The sequence below is a fragment of the Hypanus sabinus genome, chromosome 3 (genome assembly GCF_030144855.1).
Source record: "Hypanus sabinus isolate sHypSab1 chromosome 3, sHypSab1.hap1, whole genome shotgun sequence".
NCBI classification, from domain to species: domain Eukaryota; kingdom Metazoa; phylum Chordata; class Chondrichthyes; order Myliobatiformes; family Dasyatidae; genus Hypanus; species Hypanus sabinus.
Genome location: NC_082708.1, coordinates 115,441,847 through 115,462,922, shown reverse-complemented (window position 1 = coordinate 115,462,922; position 21,076 = coordinate 115,441,847). Strand labels below are relative to the sequence as shown.

At 41.4% G+C, this 21,076-nt stretch overlaps 1 protein-coding gene across 2 annotated transcripts in view; it reads left to right on the top strand.

Annotated features, from left to right (window-relative positions):
* Window positions 1-21,076, top strand: part of LOC132390819 (uncharacterized) — a 114,873-nt gene that overhangs the window by 4,934 nt on the left and 88,863 nt on the right. For both annotated transcript variants that reach the window (XM_059963363.1, XM_059963364.1), the window contains exon 2: window positions 18,366-18,803. In XM_059963363.1, the coding sequence (XP_059819346.1) occupies window positions 18,366-18,803 (438 nt within the window). The remainder of the gene's footprint in view (window positions 1-18,365; window positions 18,804-21,076) is intronic.

Sequence of the window (21,076 nt, the reverse complement as noted above, 5' to 3'; positions counted from 1 at the left end):
GTTGGGGATGAGAAAGAATCAGAATCATGTTTAACATCACTGGCATATGTCATGAAATTTGTTAACTTTACAGCAGCATTACAATGAAATACATGGCAAATCAATATAGTAAAAAAAACTGAGTTACATAAGTATATATATATTAAATAGCTAAGTTAAAAAAGTAGTACAAAAATAAAACAGAAATAAAAAAAGTAGTGGGGTAGTGTTCATGGGTTCAATGTCCATTTAGAAATCGGATGGCAGGGGGGTAGAAGCTGTTCCTGAATCACTGAGTGTGTCTTCAGGCTTCTGCACCTCCTTCCCGAAAGTAACAATGAGAAGAGGGCATGTCCTGGATGTTGGGGATCCTTAGTGATGAATGACGCCTACCTGAGGCATCACTCCTTGAAGATGTCTTGGATACTATGGAGGCTAGTACCCATGATGGAGCTGATCAGTTTTACAAATATACTGCACTCTTATGCAGTAGTTCCCCCCACCCCTCCCATACCAGATTCTGACGCAACCATTCAGAATACTCTCTGCAATACATTTGTAGATGTTTTCGAGTGTTTTAGCTGACAAACCAAATTTCCTCAAACCCCTAAGGAAATATAGCTGTTGTCTTGCCTTCTTTATAGCTTCATCAAAATGTTACGTACAGGTTAGGTTCTCAGAGATATTGATACCCAGGAACTTGACATTGCTCACTCTCTCCACTTCTGACCCCTCTATGATCATTGGTTTGTGTTCCCTTATTTTACCCTTTCTGAAGTTCACAATCAGCTCTTTGGTCTTGTTAATGTTGAGTGCAAGGTTGTTGCTGTGGCACCACTCAACTAAGTGGTACATCTTGCTCCTGTACGCACTCTCACCACCATCTGTAATTCTACCAACAAGGATTGTACCATCAGCAAGTTTATAGATGGGATTTGAGCTATGCCTAGCTGTTGCTATGCCTAGTCATGGCTGTTGAGAGAGTAGAGTAGAGGTCTGAGCAAACATCCCTGTAGTGTTGATAGTCAGCAAGGTGGAGATGTTATTTTAAATCTACATAGATTGTGGTCTTCCGGTTAGGGAGTCGAGGGTCCAGTTGCAGAGGGAGGTCCAGGGGCCTTGGTACTCTAGCTTTTCGATCTGGACTGTAGGAATGATGGTGTTAAGTGCTGAACTGTAGTCAATAGACATAGGTACTTGTGTTGTCCAGATGATCCAAGGCTGTGTAGAGAGCCATTGAGATCGCATCTGCTGTAGACCTATTGTGGCATTAGTCAAATATCAATGGGTCCTGTTCCTTCCTGAGACAGGAGTTGATGCCAGCCATGACAAACCTGTCAAAGTATTTCATCACTGTACATGTGAGTGCTGTTGAGCAATAGTCATTGAGTCAGCTCATGCTACACTTAGACCTGAAAACCATAAGATATAGGAACAGAATTAGGCCATTTGGCCCATTGAGTCTGCTCCATTTTATCATGGCGGATTCAATTTTCCTCTCAGGCCCAATCTCCTGCCTTTTCCTTGTATCCCATCATCTCCTGACCATCATGCAATCAAATATCTATCAGCCTCTGCCTTAAATATAGACTTCGCCTCCACAGCTGCCTGTGGCAATGAATTTCACAGATTCACCCTACCCTGGCTAAAGAAATTCCTCCTCATCTCAATTCTAAAAGGACGCCCCTCTATTAAGAGGCTGTGCCCTCTAGTCTTAGACTTTCCCATCATATGAAACAAACTCTCCATATCTACTCTATCAAGGCCTTTTACCATTCAATGAGGTCACTCTCATTATTCTGTATTCCAGTGAATTCAGGCCCAAAGCCATTAAACTGTCTTCATATGACAAGCTGTTCAATCCTGGAATCACCTTTGAACCCTCTCTAGTTTTGGTACATCCTTTCTCAAATAAGGGCCCAAAACTGGTCACAATACTTCATGTGAGGCCTCACCAGTGCTTTATGAAGTCTCAACATTACGTCCTTTCTTTTATATTCTAGTCCTCCTGAAATGAATGCTAACATTGCATTTGCCTTCCTCACCACAACTTAACTCGCAAGTTAACCTTTAGGAAATCCTGCACAAAGGCGCCCAAGTCCCCTTGCGCCTCATTCTTTAAAAAATATTTTCTCTCCATTTAGAAAATAGTCAACCCTTTCATTTCTTCTACCAAAGTGCATGATCCATCATGGGCTTTTCTTGGGCACTGGTATAATTGGTCCCTTCTGAAGCTAATGGGGACTTCCCACTTTAGCAGTGAGGGATTGGAAATGTCCTTGAATACCCTCGCCAGTCGGTTGGCACAGGTTTACAGATCCTTACAGGTACTCCATTGGGTCTTGTTGCCTTGTTCACCCTCATAGAGTCATTGAACACTGCAGAGATCCTTATAGCTGTGGTTTTATTCTCCCCTTTAAAACAAGCATGAAAAGTGTTGAGCTCATCTGGTAGTGAAGCATTGCTGCCGTTCATGATGTTGGGTTTTGCTTTGTCCACACTGACGTGATTCCAATGACACCTCTAACCTCTCTCGGAATTGTTTCTTGGCTCTTGAAATAACTCTCCACAAGTCATACCTGGTTTTCTTACACAAAACCTGGGTTGCCAGACTTAAAATCTAGCCCTCAGCAGACTGCAAACCGCCTGGTTCATTCACGGCTTTTGGTTTGGGAATGTACAGTAAGTTTTCATAGGCATACAGGTCTTAATGGAGTTGCTAACAACTGTAGATACTCATCCAGACTCAACAATAATTTCCTGAATACAGTCAAGTGCACCAATTCAAAGCAGAACGATACCTGCATTGTGTGTGTGTGTGTGTGTGTGTGTGTGTGTGTGTGTGTGAGCGAGAGAGAGAGATTGAAGAAACTTGTACTGTGAATGTGCATGAGCTAGGGGATTGAAAAGCTTTAAAAACCAACAGATAGCATCTAAAAAGCCATAAGGAGAGAAAAGATGAGATATGAAGGTAAGCTAGCCAATGATAAAAGAGAGGATACCCGAAAGTTTTATCAGGCAAACATATAAAGAGGAAAAGAGAGGCAAGAATGGATATCGGACCTCTGGAAAATGACACTGGACAAAGGAATGGCAGTTTGACACTTACAAATATTTGGTGCACACCAGTAGTCTGTGAGAAATTGGAGAGTGCCGAGGGTCAGAAGTGAGAATAGTCGCTATTAGTAGGGAGTAACTGAAAAGTCTGAAAGTATATAGGTTTTGCTGGACCAGAAGCAATGCCACCCAGGGTTCTGAAAGAGGTAGCTGAAGAGATTGTGGAGGCATTAGTTATGATCTTTTAAGAATTGCTAGATTCTGGAATGGTTCTGGAGGTCTGGAAAATTGCAAATTTCACTCCATCCTTTAAGAAAGGAGAGAGACAAAAGATAAGGAATTATAGGCTGGTTAGTCTAACTTTAGAATCTGGCAAGGGTTCATTATTAAGGATGTGATTTCATGGTACTTGGAGGCAAAGGATAAAATAGGACGTGGTCATCATGGTTTTCTTAAGGGGAAATCCTGCATGACAAATCTGTTGGAATTCCTTGAGGAAATAACAGAAAGGATAGACAAAAGATGATCAGTGGAAGTTGCTTATTTGGATTTCCTTGGCTTTTGACAAGGTGCCGCACCTGAGGCTGCTAAACATGGTAAAAGCCCATTGTATTACAGGAAAGATACCAGCATGGGTAGAAGATTGGTGGATTAGCAGGAAACAAAGAGTAGGAGTAAATGGGGCCCTTTTTGGTTGGCTGTGACTAGTGGTATAGGGACCACTTCTTTTAAAGTTATATGTCGATGATCTGATTGATGAAATGAGGCAGAACTTCACCTGCATATCTGCTCGGGTGTGTCCGGTTCTCTCAATGCAGCCTCCTCTACACTGGTGAGACGCGTTATAAATCGTGGGACTGCAACATCGAGTACCTCCACACCACCTGCCACAAGAGGGACTTCCCGGAGGCCAAACAAAATTCCAATTTCTATTCTCGTTCTGACATGTCGGTTCATGGCTTCCTATTCTGCCAAGATGTAGCCATCCTCAGAGTGCAGGAGCAACGCCTTTTATTCCATCTGGGTAGTCTCCAACCTGATGGCATGAATATTGATTTCTCTTTCCAGTAAACAAATTCGGCCCCCTTTTCTATCCTGCCTATTACTTCCACCGGGTCCCCTCCTCCTTCTCTTTCTGCCATGGTCCACTGTCCTCTTCTATCAGATTCCTCCTTCTCAAGCCCTTGACCTTTCCCCCCTACCTGGTTCACCTATCAACTTTCAGCTAGCCTCCTTCCCCCCCTCACTTTTTTTATTCAGACAATCTTCCCCTTCCTTCTCAGTCCTGAAGGAGGATCCCATCCCAAAATGTCAACCGTCTATTCACTTCCATTGATGCTGCCTGGCCTGCTGAGTTTCTCCAGCCCTGGATGATAGAATTGATGGCATTGTGGGCAAGATTGTGGATGATACAAAGATAGGTAGAGCGGCAGGTTGTGTTGAGGAAGCAGAGAATCTGCAGAAGGACTTGGATAAATTAGGAGATTAGGAGAAAGGACGAAGAAGTGGAAGATGGAATACAGTGTAGGGAAGTGTATGGTCATCAACTTTAGTAGAGGTAATAAACTATTTTCTAAACGTGGAGCAAATTCAGATTTCAGAGGTGCAAAGAGAGTCCTCATGCAGGATTCCCTAAAGGTTATCTTGCAGGTTGAGTCAGTGGTAAGGAAGGCAAATGCAATGTTAGCATTCATTTTGAGAGGACTAGAATATAAAAGCAAAGATGTAATGGTGAGGTTTAATAAGGCATTCGACAAACCACACATGAGTATTGTGAGCAGGTTTGGGTCCCTTATATAAGAAAGGATGTGCTTGCATTGAAGAGGGTCCAGAAGAGGATTTTGAGATTAATCCTGGAAATGAAAGGGTTAACGTACGAGGCTCTGGGCTTCTATTCACTGGAGTTTAGAAGAATGAGGAGAGATCTCATTGAAACCTATTGAATATTGAAAGCCATAGCTGGAGTGGAGGTGGAGACAATGTTTCCTATAGCAGGTGAGTCTAGGCTCAGAGGGCACAGCCTCAGAATATAAGAACCTTTCTTCAGAACTGAAACGAGGAGGCATTTCTTTAGCCAGAAGGTGGTGGATCTGTGGAATTCATTGCCATTAATGGCTGTTGAGGCCAAGTCATTAGGTATATTTAAGGCAGAGTTTTATAGGCTCTTGATCATTTAGGGCATTGAAAGTTACAGGGAGAAGGCAGGAGAATGGATTTGAGAGGGATAATAAATCATTCCTGATGAAATGGCGGAGTAGACTCGATGGGCTGAATGGCCTATTTCTACTCCTATGTCTTATGGTCTTATAATCTTATATCCATATTAATCAGACATCTCACTGGGAATAAAAACTCTGACAATTACTCTACCTGTGCCTTTATAAATAAGACCTCTCTATATTTCAGAGATTCACTCATGACGCCATTCACAATTGGATGTAGATTCCATGAAGTCACAAAAGGTCTAACCAAATTGTTTCCTGCAGAAGTACAATATTGGGAGAGAGAAGTAACCAAGACTTTTAGAAGAAAATATTATATTCTTTTTTCAGGCTTTAAGTTTTTATTGCTCTTGAACTGAATAAGTTGTTAGGTAACATCAGAGTTAATCACACCAGTAAGTTTGGGGTTACACAGAGGACAACTATTGTGGGACATCAGTGCTGGGACCACAGCTATTTACAATACATATTAATGATTTAGATGAAAGGATTAAAAGTAACATTAGCAAATTTGCAGATGACACAAAGCTTGGTGGCAGTGTGAAATGTGAGGAGGATGTTATGAGAATGCAGGGTGACTTGGACAAGTTGGGTGAGTGGGCAGATGCATAGCAGATGCAGTTTAATGTGGATAAATGTGAGTTTATCCACTTTGGTGGGAAGAACAGGAAGTCAGATTACTATCTGAATGGTGTCGAGTTAGGAAAAGGGGAAGTACAATGGGAACTAGGTGTCCTTGTTCATCAGTCATTGAAAGTAAGCATGCAGGTACAGCAGGCAGTGAAGAAAGCTAATGGCATGTTGGCCTTCATAACAAGGGGAGTTCAGTATACGAGCAAAGAGGCCCTGGTGAGACCACACCTGGAGTATTGTGTTCAGTTTTTGGTCTCCAAATTTGAGGAAGGACATCCTGGCTACTGAGGGAGTACAGCGTAGGTTCACGAAGTTAATTCCCAGGATGGCGAGACTGTCATATGTTGAAAGATTGAAGCAACTGGGCTTGTATACACTGAAATTTAGAAGGATAAGAGGGGATCTGATTGAAACATATAAGATTATTAAGGGATTGGACACGCTGGAGGCAGGAAACATGTTCCCGATGTTGATGAAGCCCAGAACCAGAGGCCACAGTTTAAGAATAAGGGGTAGGCCATTTAGAATGGAGTTGAGGAAAAACTTTTTCACCTAGAGAGTGGTGGATTTATGGAATGTTCTGTCTCAGAAGACAGTGGAGGCCAATTCTCTGGATGCTTTCAAGAAAGAGTTAGATACAGCCCTTAAAGATAGCGGAGTCAAGGGATATGGGGAGAAGGCAGGAACAGGGTAATGATTGTGGATGATCAGCCATGATCACATTGAATGGTGGTGCTGGCTGAAAGGGCCGAATGGCCTACTCCTGCACCTATTGTCTATAAAAACACTTCAGGCCCCAAGGATTTCAGTTAAAGGGGACTCAGCCTCTATTTAGAGTCACACTGCACAGAAACAGGCCCTTTGGCCCTTCTAGGCTGTACCAAACTATTAATCTGCCTAGTCCTACATTCCCCTCCCATCCACTTACTTGTCCCAGTTTCTCTTAAATGTTGAAATCTAACCCATATCCACCACTTCTGCTGGCAGCTCAGTCCACACTCTCACCATCCCTGTCATGTTCCCCTTAAACTTTTCACCTTTTGCCGTTAGCCTCTGACCTCTAGTTGCAGCCTCACCAAATGTCAGTGGAAAAAAAAACCTGCTGACATTTACCCCATTTATGTCCCTTATAATAAGATGGCATGTGTGGCAAGCTTTGAACTACAGCCTGGATTGTTAGCTCTGGCCTCTGGATTGCTAGTCTATGATACACATAAATTCATTCTCAGCACTTGCTGTTGACTATGTTAGATAAAATTATCACTTCAGTGGGCAAATAATATTAGATTTATGTTCCTTTAATATCAGAGAATGTATCCGGTGTACAACTTGAAATTCGTACTCTTCATAGACATCCACGAAACAAGAGACCCCAGAGGATGAATGACAGAGCATCAAAGCCCTGAACATGCCTCCTCCCACTCTTCGCAGAAGTATCACCCCCAACTCATGACAGCAAAAGCACCTCCCTCCCCCACCACTGAAGCAGCAGCAAAAGCCCCCAAAGAGAACTTGAATCACAGTCTATCAAAACTACAATCGATGACACAGCACTTTGGTATCTCAGAGAGGATCTCCCTCTCCAGCAAGGGTGAGAGGTCAAGAGCGAAGACCATCAGCTTGCTGCTCCGATGTTACAATCTTCCGCGTCGCTTCTCCAAGCTCCCTGTGTTGAGGACTGAGTGGCTCTCACTCTCCATTGAGAGAGAGCGAGATCGCTCAAATACAGGGATCTTCTTCTGACAGCAGCCAGCGACTAGCAAACAAACCATCTGCTGTATTGATGTTTCAGTCTCCCACGTCACCTCAGTTGGTGGAATTGGCAAGGAACTGGGTCATCTACGGGGATGCTCCCCAAGGGCATACGTCTTCTGGGCCGTTTCTGGAGATAGCAAAGCATAGGTTGCACAGCAGGTCCGAAAACCCACTGCTTGTGAAGAACCATAGTTTGAACTGTAGATCACAGACTCTGAGAGAACAGCAACCACCTTGAAATGAAAGGAAAGTCATAAGAGAAGAAGAGTAAGCTGTTTTGTGGACAAACTAAAGAAGTTGCCTGGGTTTGCAAAAATCACTGGCACCATCTTTTCACACCCCTCCTCCTACTAAGTGGTGTTAGGCATGATAGCCAGTTTGGTACTGGTGTTGGGATTGATAATGATTTATTGTTGTCACATGTACCAACATACTGTGAAAATTGCCTTTCATACTGTTCATATGATCAAATCTTTACAAAGTGCATTAAGGCAAAACAAGATAAAACAGTAACAATTCAGAATAAATTGGAAAAGATACCTGAAAAAGGCATTGCAGGTAAACAATAATGTGCATGATCATAGTGAGGTAGATTGTGAGGTCCAAGCATTACAAGAGGTCTGTTCAATAGTCTGATAACAGGGGGATGGATGCTGTCCTTGAACCTAGTGGTTTTGTGCTTTTGATGGGAGAGGGGAGAAGAGAGGATATCTGGGATGGGTGGGCTATTTGATTATGCTGGGTGCTTTACTGAGGCAGCAAGTACAGTACAGGTAAAATCCACAGAGGAGAGGCTATTTCCTGTGGTGTGCTGAGCTGTGTCCACAACTCTCTGCAGCTTCTTGCCATTTGTGCAGAGTAGTTGCCTTACGGTACCAACCAGCCATTATGCACCCAGACAGAATAGTTTCCATGGTACATTGATAAACATCTGTAAAGTTCTATACGGACATGTTAAATTTCTTTAGCTTCCTGAATAAGTAGAGGCATTGCTGAGCTATCTTGGGTATGACATCAACATAGCTGGACCAGGACAGGCTATTGGTGAAATAGAAACACACCAAGAAACTTGACTCTTTCAATCCTCTCAACTTTGACACCATCAATATAGACAGGAGATTTGCACTGTCCCCTTTTCTTTATAACTTATTCCTTACAATAATCATTACCTTAATGTGCATTACAACAGTAAGATTTAACTTTGTTAACATTGAAACCTTCCAAATACTTAAAAGCCTGTATAAAGTGGATGGAGAGAGTTTTTTCTACTGGAGACAATCTATTGGAAGCATTGCTTAGGTTATTGACATATGGTATTTAATGATACTGTACCATCAATAACACATCCATATCTAACTTACAAGACTGATTTATGGAAATCATTCAGAGCAGAGGGGAGAGATTGGAAGCATGCTTCTCCAAAAGAATAGAGAGCTTGCCTTATGAGAATAGGTTGAGTGAACTCGGCCTTTTCTCCTTGGAGCAACAGATGATGGGAGGCAGCCTGATTGAGGTGTATAAGATGGTGAGAGGCATTGATCATGTGGATAACCAGAGGCTTTTTTCCCAGAGCTGAAATGGCTAACATGAGGGGTATAGTTTTAGGGTGCTTGGAAGTAGGTACAAGGGAACATCAGAGGTAAGTTTTTTACACAGAGAGTGGTGGGTAGGTGGAATGGGCTGCCAGCTACATTGGTAGAGGTGGATATCTCTTTGAAGAGATTCTTAGATAGGTGCATGGAGTTTAAAAAAACGAAAGGGCTATGCATTAGGGAAATTCTAGACAGTTTCTGGATTAGGTTATATGGTCGGCACAATATAGGGGGCCGAAGGGCCTGTAATGTGCTGTAGATTTCTATGTTCTATGTTCATATCCCTAAAGTCAAAAGTCCAAAAGGTAAAAAAGGAATGGAACCAGGAAAAGTGAGACACTAACTTATCATATAAAATTATGTTCATCAACAATGTAAATGAGAAAATGAGGGGCAGTATTAACATTGTAGGATTTGAAGAGTTGACATGGTGGTTCTGTTGTCCTGATATTTTTAAGTTCTTTATGCAAATTATTATGAGCAAATACTGAGGAAGACAACACACCAGAATCATTGTAGAAAAATTGGGACTTTATGGATATGAACCTTTCATCATTCATTTCTGGGCATCAGCCATCTACACAAATTGTCTACACAGTTACTGCCTTCTACAGTACAATCTCTCCTTATAAAATCGCATAGTACCCACTCTCTTCACTCTCGGTCTCTCTAAGAGACACTGACTCCCCATGTCCCAGCAATTCAATTTAAGGACTCTCATCCTGGTTTTTGATGCTCCCTTTGATCTTTTCCATCCTCCAGAGAGATCACTTTCTACCTCTGGTCCACTGAGAGGGGGCTAATATATGCACACTGTTTTGCTATGCTTTTTCTTTACTTTAGAAAAGCTCTAAGAGCTCCTTTATTCACTCCACAAGAAAGGCAGTGCAAACCAGTGTTATTAATGCTCAAGGCTTTTGTTATTTTAGGGTGCTTATGGACGTATGTGCTAAACTGAAACGAATATGCTTCATTTGTTCTTTAAGATGTGTGCTTTGATCTTTCTTTTCTTTCATCTATTCGCGGAATGTAGCATCACCTGCAAAATCATCATTTATTGTGTTACTTCTTTCATGCAAAATCAGACCATTGGCTCATTGAGTCTGCTCCACCATGGGGGATTTATCATCCCTCTCAACCCCACTTTCCTGCCTTCTCCTTCTAACCTTTGACACCCTGACTAAGCAAGGAGCTATCAACCTTCGCTTTAAATCTACTTGAATACTTGGCATCCAGAGCCATGTATGGTCATGAATTCCAGAAATCTCCTCCCTCTGACTAAAGAAATTCCTCCTCATCTCTGTTCTAAAGGGATGTCTTTCCAGTCTGAGACTGCACTCTCTGGTCCTGGACTCACTCACTATAAGAAACGTTCTCTCCACATCTAGGCCTTTCAATATTCAATAGGTTTCAATGAGATTCCCACTCATTCTTCGAAACTCCAGCAAGTACAGGCCCAGAGTCATCAAACTCTCCTCTTACATTAACCCTTTCATTCCTGGGATTATTCTTGTGAACGTCCTCTGCAGCCTCTCCAATATCAGCACATTCTTTCTTAGATAAGGAGCTCAAAACTGCTCACAATACCCCAAGTGTGGTCTGACCAATGCCACTTAAAGCCTCAGCATTACGTCCTTGCTTTCACATTCTCGTCTCTTGAAATGAATGCAAACATTCCATTTGCCTTCCTCACCACCAACTCAACCTTCAAGTTAACATTTAGGGAATCCTGCACAAGGACTCCCAAGTCTTTGCACCTCTGATTTCTGAATTTTCTCACCATTTAGACAATAGTCCATTGCTTTATCGGACATCACTCATGGACCCCGAAAAAATAGTATGGTTTACATGAAACTAATCTCACAATGTAGAGTTCTGGAACAATGAAGGAACCACTATATATCTCAAAAAAAAAAAAAAAAATCTGAGAAAATATGGTTAAAAAAACAGGAAGACAGCAGGAAGTGGGTAAAGAATCAAGCTGACTTGCAGATCTTTCATATCTGAAACCAAAAAGGAAAATGCTGGAAAATTGTTCTGGTCAAGCAGCATCTTTGGAAAAGGAAACTAACATAATGTTTCTGGTTGGAAACCCTTCATCGGTACTGGGAAAGAGAGATTAAAATTGCAATTTTAAGTTTTATAGAAATAGGTGGGAGAGGTGGATAAGACAAAGGGAAATCTGTGATTTGGTGAGTCCATGTCAAAACTGTTAATGGAGCAGCTGGAGGGTGATGATGCTTTGTTATGTGAAGCTTTGTGATAGGCCGAGCAGTCTAGCTCATATTAACTGAGAAAGATACCACAGTTAGATGATACACAGCAGAAATGAGCCTTTTTGATACAAATAGAGAACATTTCGTATGAAGCTGGAGAATTTAATATTGAGCCTAGAGGGCTGCCATGTGCCCAAACAGATAATGGGATGTTCTTCTCCAATTTTAATGGGTCTCATAGTAACAGTACAGCAGACCACAGACAAAGTGGAAACTGCATGGTTAGCATCAAATTCATTCTTGTAGTCTGAACAGGTGCATTTGTCTCATCCAATATAGAGGAGAGCACATTGTGTACACTGAATACAGGACACTATAAAGACTGTTTGGAACATGGATGTTGGAAAGAGAAGCTGCTGCACTTTCTCTGGTTGCATGAGAAATTATCACAGGAGGGGAGGTGATTGAGCAGACTAGACTATTGTGAAGTGAACAGTCCATTTAACCGTTGCAAAGAGTTGGGAATATATGTCTGGTGGGATGATCCTGTTGAAGCTAGTGAAAATTAGGAAGGATGGCATAGAATGTGAAGGCTTTTGGGGTGGGAGGTGAGGACCAAAAGAACTTTGTTCTTGCTCAATCCAGAATGTGAGGTGGTGAGAAAGTAGGTGTGGAGAGTAGATGAGATGCAGCTAAGAGCTCCAACCACAACAGTAGAAAGAATCCTCTGGCTCAATAAGAAGTAAGACGTTTCAGAGGCAAATGTGTCATTGCAGTGTGTGTTGATTTGGCATGGACTGGTCCATATGTACATATTGCAGAATTAATTGATTTAATGTATATCTTTTATGTTTTAAGAGGCAAATGTCTCAACATCAGAGCAAATGCACCAGAGATCGGTGAACTGAGAGAATGAAATGGAGCCCTAGCAGGCGGCATGGTTGGGGGGAAATAGAGTCAAGAGAGCAGTGTGTCTCTGTGAGCTTCTAATAGGTGTTTATGGTTAGCCTATCCCCTGAAATGGAAACAGAGATCTCTAGGAATGGAAGGGAAGAGTTAGAAAATGCATTATGTTGAGGTAAGTGCAGAATGGAATTTGGCAGCAAATGTAACGTAATTTTGAAGTCCTTTATGTGCATGAAGCAGAATAAAGGCGTCATCGATGTTGCAGAATAATAATTGATGGTGTAGTTCTGGATGGGACTGAAACAAAGATTACTCCACATATCCTACAATTTGATGGTTATAGACCAGGCCCAAGTGGTTGCCTGTAGCTACACCATTGATCTGGAAGAAGTGAGTGGAATTGAGGAGAAGTTGTTCTATGTGTGAATGAGTTCAACATGGCAAATGAATGCTTTGGTTTATTTGGGATGGTTAGGACATTGTTCAAGAGAGAGAGTTCAAAGTAAATGTTATTATCAAAGTGCATTTATGTCACCATTTCAAGTCTGAGATTCATTTTCCCCTGGTCATACTCAGCAAATCTATAGAAGAGTAGCTGTAACAGGATTAACAAAAGATCAACTAGAGCATAAGAGACAACAAACTGTGCAAGTGTTAATATATATAAATAGTAATAAATTATAAGAACTTGAGATAATGAGATAAAGAATCTTTAAAGTGAGATGGATGAGCAAGTGAGTATAGTTATGCTTCTTGTTTAAGAGCCTGATGGTTGTGGGGTAGTAACTGTTCTTGAATCTGATGATGTGAGTCCTGAGGGTCTTGTACCTTCTACTTAATGACAGCAGCGAGAAAAGAGCATGGCCAGAGTGATGAGGATTTCTGATGGTGGATGCTGTTTTCCTACTTGAGGGCTCTCAGACCCTCCTGATGTGAGATGAAAGGGTAAAACAAGTGAATGACCAAGTTAAAGATGAATTGGCTGCAACCAGGAAATTGGAAACCATTAAAGTGGTGACGGATGTTTGGTGTCACAGATATAAAAGGCAAGACACTAAAACAGGGGAGAAAGGATGGAGTTAAGTTGGAAGGACTAAGTTCAGTAGGGCCAGAGTTAACAGAAAAAAAGTGATTGCCTCAAGAGTTTTGTACTTGAACCCTGAGCAGAAGGTTGAATTGGATTCAATGTTTTCCTGGACACAAATGTTCAGGCCTACAGTGGCTGCAATATCATTACCAATTGTTCTCCTGTATCTAGTCATCTTAGCTCTTTGTTCATCCAGAGAGCATCCTTTTGATAGGAAATTTCAGTCACTAGCATGCACTAAATCCAAAAAGGATATTGCTTTGTGCCACATGTAGGTCAGACTGGGTAAAGGTAATTAGTTTCCTTAAGAAGATTGTTGAGTCATTGTTAATTGTGTAATTTGCACATTTCTATTATAATAACATTGAGATGATTAATAATAATAAAGTGTCTCAGCTTGTGAATCTGTACTGCCTCATTGCTATTAATTTCCATAGGCCCTTAGAAAGATAGGCACAAAACCTATTGGGTGACTGGCAGATATAAATGAATCCAACATTTAATTACAGTTCCAAGGATACACTACTGTAATAGAAGTGCTGTCTTTCAAATCCCCCAAGAGGACTACAACCTTGTCATGGTTTGGAGGCTTGTGTGCCTCAATAGCTAGGAGAGATATGTTGGCTGAAGTCAAGGCTTTATGCTTTGGCTTTTAGTAGGTTCACCCATGTCAACCAGGTCAAAAGGTAGGGGATAGACTAAGAGTGGTTCTCTGGCTCTCCAGGTTTTGGAGTTCACCTCATGGCTAACAACCCTGACCGGCAAAACTGTATTGTTACAGAAACAGCAAGGAAGAATCCTTCTACATCTGAGTGCAATGGTATTCCCGAGTCTCCACTCGGGATTTGCATGACTGACAGTAGTGAAAACACAGTGGAAGCTACTGACATGATGACGGAACCAATGGATGCCACCAGAAGTGGAGGACCTTCATTGCTGCCCTAAATGCCAGTGGCATTTACAAGCATTAACATTTACAGTGCATTAACAAGCAGTAAGATATCTTTCAAATGAGGCATGCAAGATGCCATGAACTATCTGAAAAGAAGTAGCCTGTTGCAGTGTCCTGTCTAAACATTCATACCACAGACTCCCTCTCACACAAACCAACATCCCTTCCATGTACTCAGTCGATGCTTCCTGCTGCCTTGGAAAAGAAGCCCACATAATCAAGTAGTTCCTCCTCCCATCAGGCAGAACATTAAAAAGTTGACAAGATATGCCAGCAGTTTCAAGGACAGGTTTGATCCTAAACAACATACACAAAATGCTGGAGGTATTCGGCATCAATGGAAATGAATAAACAAACAATGTTTTGGGCCAAAGCCCTTCTTCAGGACTGAGAAGAAAGGGGGAAGACAGCAGAATAAAATGGTGGTGGGGGGAGGGGGGAAGAGGCTACCTGGAAATGATAGGTGAAGCCAGGTATGTGAGGGAGGTAAAGTGCTGGAGAAGAAGGAATCAGATGGGAGAGGAGAATGGAAAGGACCCAGGGGAAGTAATAGGCAGGTGAGAAGAGGTAAAAGGTCAGATTACTGTTATAAGATTCCTGAAAGGATTGCTTGTACAATAAAGATGAACTCTTGATTTCTCACTCTACCTTGCCTTGGCCCTTACCCTTGATTTGTCTGCCTGCACTATACTTTCTCTGTAACTGTAACACAATAATCTTCATTTGTGTTTTTGTTCCCTTTGTACTACCTTCATGTACTACCTTCATGTACTTACGTATGGAATGATTGCTGTGGATAGCATGCAAAGAGACGCTTTTCTCAGTACATGTGACAGTAATATATCAATTACCAATTACAGATTATTAATCTTTCAGAAACTAAGTGCTTATTGTTTGTAAATTAGATGCTGCATATCACTAAAGTTTGATGGAAATGGCACTTCAATACAATCCATTAACAGTAAAGTCTATCTGATGACATGCTGAAGCTGAAAAATATCTCACTTCTTGCCTTCTCTTTTGCTACCTACTATATACTTCTTTACTGAACATCTATTTGCGTTTAATCTTTGTTGAGCAGTAACTCAGCTTCAATATGCAGTCTGCATCTGCTGATTACCAAGATTCAGTGAGAGCTGGCACACACGTGTTCAGGCCTATAGTCTGATTGCTGATATATGAAGCAGAGTGGGGGTAATGTGTTTTTATCGATGATCAGTTTTGATGGCGGACTCAGCGGTGTGCAGCTGCACTGTGCGATAAAGTACTGAACTATCGCAGAAATGAAGGCTGAAGACTGAACGCCTGAGGAAGCAGACACAATCTGCAATTAATTGTGGTGCTTCTGTTCTAAGAAGGGAAACGAATAAGCAAGTTTTATTGGTCCATCAAACTATCCAGTTCTTCCTTGTGGGGAAGGTAGGATCAAGCTGTGCTGGGGATTTAGTCAATGCTGGAATGATGTTCAGTATTACGTGCTATATTAGCGATATGGACAAAATACTGACAGACATGAGAGTACAAAATTGCAATGTGATGAGGCACCTTCAGAAGTAGAGGGGAGGGAAGGAGAGTAAAAGGAAAGGCGGTTAAAAGGTAAGGTAATCTATTATGTTGAATAGACCACTGCATATAATAAAGTAAAACAAATTCTTTCTAAATATTTTTATTATTATTAGTAATATGGACAGAATACAAATGATATATTGATAAAGAAATTATAAACATACAAATTCCATTACATATGAAAAAAAACATAAACAATAGTTACAATATAAATGAGTTTACCAAGACATAAGCCATACAATATATGTATGAACATGGTAAGTCTAAATATTTCATAATATATGATATAAAAAAATACAGAAAAAGAAAGAAAAAAAATATATATAATGCACAACTAGCTAATCTACTAATCTAATAACTAATAACTAATATAGAAGAAAAAAGAAGCAAAAAAAAGAGAGAGAGAGAAAAAAAAGGGGGCTGTTTATAATGTCTCACAAGAATAAATATTCATCAATGCCGTCACTTCCGGTCCTCTCAACATATATAAGCTAAAAGCTGGGAAATCAAATGAACTTGGAACAGGGTCATATTACATCATATGAAAATGTTGAATAAATGGTCTCCATAACTTTTCAAATTTAATAGAAGTCTCAAAAACACCACTTCTAATTTTTTCTAAATTTAAACATAACATAGTTTGAGAGAACCAATTAAATACAGTGGGAGGATTAATTTCCTTCCAATTCAACAATATAGATCTTCTAGCCATCAGAGTTAGAAATGCAATCATTCGATGGGCAGAAGAAGATAAATGCAGTGAGTCTAACATTGGTAAACCAAAAATTGCGGTAATAGGATGAGGTTGTAAATCAATATTCAAAACCGCAGAAATAATATCAAAAATATCTTTCTAATATTTTTCCAAAAATGAACAGGACCAAAACATATGAGTTAAAGACGCAATTTCAGATTGACATCTATCACAAATAGGACTAAATATGAGAGTAAAAATGAGCTAATTTATCCTTGGATATATGGGCCCAAAATAAAACAAATTCTGTATTATCTTTAACATCAAAGCATCTCACAGGAATGTTTTAAAACATAATTGACAATGAGACATGGAAGATGTAAGGACAAGTTAAAGAGGTTCAACAAACGATCCACTGGAGGAAGTTAAAGAGGTACATTTAAGGAAGTGAGGGTAGAAAGGTTAAAATTGGAAGTCTATGGTGACCCACTTTCTGCACAGGCAAACCAGCTCACAAATAGCCAGCGTGTGGGGAGAGACTTTGGTAATGCATCTCTGATGTCATTTCCGCCCGGAGAGGGTGGGCGCTAGGGATTAAATGCCAGCGCCGCGAAGATTGAATAAACTAGTCTCGAAACGACTTACCAACTGTGTGTCGTTATTTCAGCGTTGTGTGTAGCACATCGCTACAAATCCACAGTTCAAAGCCTGAGCAGCTGACAGTATAACCATCAGTTGTGGAGCGGTTAAGGATCCACAAGAATTGAGAATCAGAAGATTGCAAATACCCCGGAGCACTTTAGAGCTGGATTGGGTTACAGTGATAGGAATGAGGATGAGCAAAGAAAAATTTAAAATGTAGTTGAGATTTTTTAATTTAAAAGCAGCAAAAATGTGCTGAATTGTTCAGCGATGTTTTTATCCAAATATCTGTCTGGATGAAGAGCTATTTATCTGAAAATAACATTAAGCACCAGTGACCAGGGTTTAGTCCTGACCTTGGGAGTTGTCTGCGGGAGTTTGTGTGCTCTCCCTGTGGCCTCTGGGTCCTCTGCTTTCTTCTCACAACTCAAAAATGTGTGGGTTGGTTGGCCAATGTAAGCTGTCCTTACTGTGTAGCTGAGTGTAGAGTTTGAAGGAGTTGATGAGCATGTGGGAGGCAAAAATGGGATTGATGGAGCTTGAATTGGTGGATGATGGTTGCTCTGGTCTCAGTGGGTCAAAGAGACTGTTCCTGTGGTCTACCATCTTATGACTGACTCTCAGAAAAAGAAACCAACACTGAAAGGAATCAGAAATGGTGAGGGTTATTTGTTTATTTCTCCCAGCAGTGGTCATTCATTTCTGAAATGTGAGAGTGAATATTGGCAAGCTGTTCCTCCACAGGAAGCACTATAAGCCAGTGGAGTCAGTCCTTACCCATGTCAATGTACATATGTATTCTGCCACGGATCACACAATCATCAGCTCATTCTAATATTCCTTCTTCCTCATGCATGCTCAGTTCTCGTGACCTAATTCAGGTCCTACCAGAAAGCTGCTTTTGTAGTATGGACTGGTGAGAGGCTTACTGTCATTGTCCCAAGGTAGAGGCAAGCACTGAGCAACTGAGGCAACTCACTGTCAAAAGTTATCCCATTCTGAATTCAAAATGTGAAGCATAATCTCAACAGATGTCAAACTAATCACTTTTCTTCTTCTTACAGGTATCTTGGCACTGGCTGACAATGAAACTACATCTACTTATCAAACAAACACAGAGAGTTCTACTTCACTGTTAGGTACTGAGGATACATCCAATATCAGCTCAACTACTGAAGAGAATCCATTTCAAACTACCAACTCCAGTTTTGTAACTACCGATATATACAGTAATGTCAGTACTATCCAAATGGACTCTTCAAATGTCAGTGTAAATCAGGATAATCAGAGCATTTCAGATAATACCCCTAGCTTCAACACCACAGCTGAAATGACATTTACCAAGCCGGAAGTACTGAAAAGTCAGACACCAGTTACACAGAAATCATCAGCTGCCCCTACCATGTCACCGAGTATTTCTGAGGTCTCAAGTTCCACAGTGGGTCCTTCTCAGCAAACTGAGCAAACCAGTCCAACTGCTATTGCAGCTTTCTCTTCGTTTGGTAAGGCATTCTCACTCTGTTTCTCAGCAAACATCTTGTCTAACTCACAGAGTACTGTGAAGAATCACAAGGAAAATAAAACAAAATGATAACAAATGTGTCCATGAAAGGTATTTTGCGTCGTGATGTTAGAGAAATTGTGTTAGCTATCTGGTTTTTGGCTCGATAATACTGAATGCTGTTCAGCCAGATTTGCCTTAAACTGATTGTACAGCTTTATTCATTCAGTGATCTACAACTGAAACAGGGTATTTCTTGTGGAAAGTTGATAATAACCATTTCTAACTCATTTTGAGCTGCTGTGGATACTCAATGATCAATACTCAGCAGAGATACCTGAAGTAGTCTCTATGCCAAATGCAAAGGAAGTGACGCCAGTCCCCTGTGGAGCATTGGAGGGGAAACTTTACCTCCTTGTTCTGAGGGGTGACCATCATTGCTCATTCTTGGGATGGCTGGGATTTAATATAGTATCTGCAGAACCTCCCCCCCTCCATCACCTTTCCCTTTCCCTCTCCTCCTGACTCCATCACCATGTTCCTGTTCTCTCCATTTGCCATCACCCACATACTCTTCCACAGGTTCCCCTCCCCCAATATTCCCCTCTGTCCTTCTCACCTCCCTCCTGTTTTTCCATTCCATTACTTGTCAGATTCCATCATCTCCACATCCTTATCACTCCCACTGATCATCTCTCAACTTCTGGTGCTATTCCCATTCTCGCGTTCTCCATCTGCTCATCATTATCCCTTCACCTGGCTCCACCCTTCCCTCCACCTTTTTATTCTAGCTGCCTCCCACCAGGTGCCTCCAGGTGAAGGGTCTCAACCTATAACAGCAACTATCTAAACAGGAGAAAATCTGCAGATGCTGGAAACCCAAGCAACACACACAAAATTCTGGAGGAACTCAGCAGGCCAGGCAGCATCTATGGAAAAAAAGTACCACCAACGTTTCAGGCTGAGACTCTTTAGCAGGACAGTGGCTGTCTTTTTCACTCCAAAGATGCTGCAAGACCCATTGAGTTCTTCCAGGTTTATGTGTGTTGCTTCAACATTGCACTATTAGACTGGGACTTATCTAAAGTAACTCCTAGTATCTTTTATCCCTGGCATGGCCAAACCAATTAGGTGATCCTAGTCTCCCCCTACTCCCTCTCCCCCAATTGGCCTTCTAGCTGAAATCTCTGCCCGAGCCAATTTTAATTCCTGCTATCAGATTCCAGTTTTTCTTTGCCAAGGTACCCCTAGACTGATCCTCTGATTGCTCAAACCTCACCTCTCCAGTCCCGTTTTTCTCATCCACTTCTGATGCTTGAGACCCAGACAGTGAGGAAAGCAAATGAGTGCGCACACGCAAGTCCAGCGTTGTAGAGGATGTAGGAGGTACACCCTTAACCTGCGGACTAATGTTACAGGGTTTGCCTACATTCTGCCTGTTGCTGAATCTAACCAGACCCAATGTGTTTCAGTGGGATTTCAGGAGGACACTGGCACTCTAGCTCAGTGGAATCTATCAGACTGAATACCAACCATCAAAACTGTTTCCAGCGAAGCTGGATGGCCACCTCAACCTTTCTGCTTGCAGCTTGCCTCATGCATGACTCAGATCAAAAGCACATCCTGTCAGCGAACCATCTGTCTCACACATTCTTCAAACATTGTATACTGTAACTGCCAACATATTCAATCCCTTCTGTCTGTGCGTTTTTGAAAAGACCATCCATCAGCAAGTTTCTTTTGCACTGTCAGTCAATTCAATCACCTCATGGGCTGAAGGAGAAGAGCCATAGAATGATGCAACCTTATTTTAAGTGGTGACAATCTGATTTCAGATCATTGTGTGGGCAGCACTGTGGTGGTGTCATTAACAGAGCTGTTACTCAGTTAATGACTCAGATTCAATCTTGGCTTAGAGTGAAATTTTCATGTTCTCCATGCACTCTGGTTTCTGCCCATATTCTAAAGTCATACAGGTTGGTTGGCTAATTTGACAGTACAAATCTCACCAGTGTCTTGGAGCAAGCTAAAATCAAGGAGAAATTGATGAGAATCTATGGAGGATGCAATGGGATAAATGTAGGACTTGTGGAAATGGATGTTTGAAATATTGGTACAGATTCAATGGGGCAATGAACCTGTTTGCATGCTGAATGACTCTAGGGTTGTAACTGTTTACCAGGAAGCAAGATACGATGAGGCCAAATTCAGGTGGCAGTAGAAGGAGCAACATGTCATATTCTTTCTGGGTAGACTCCAACCTGATGGCATGAA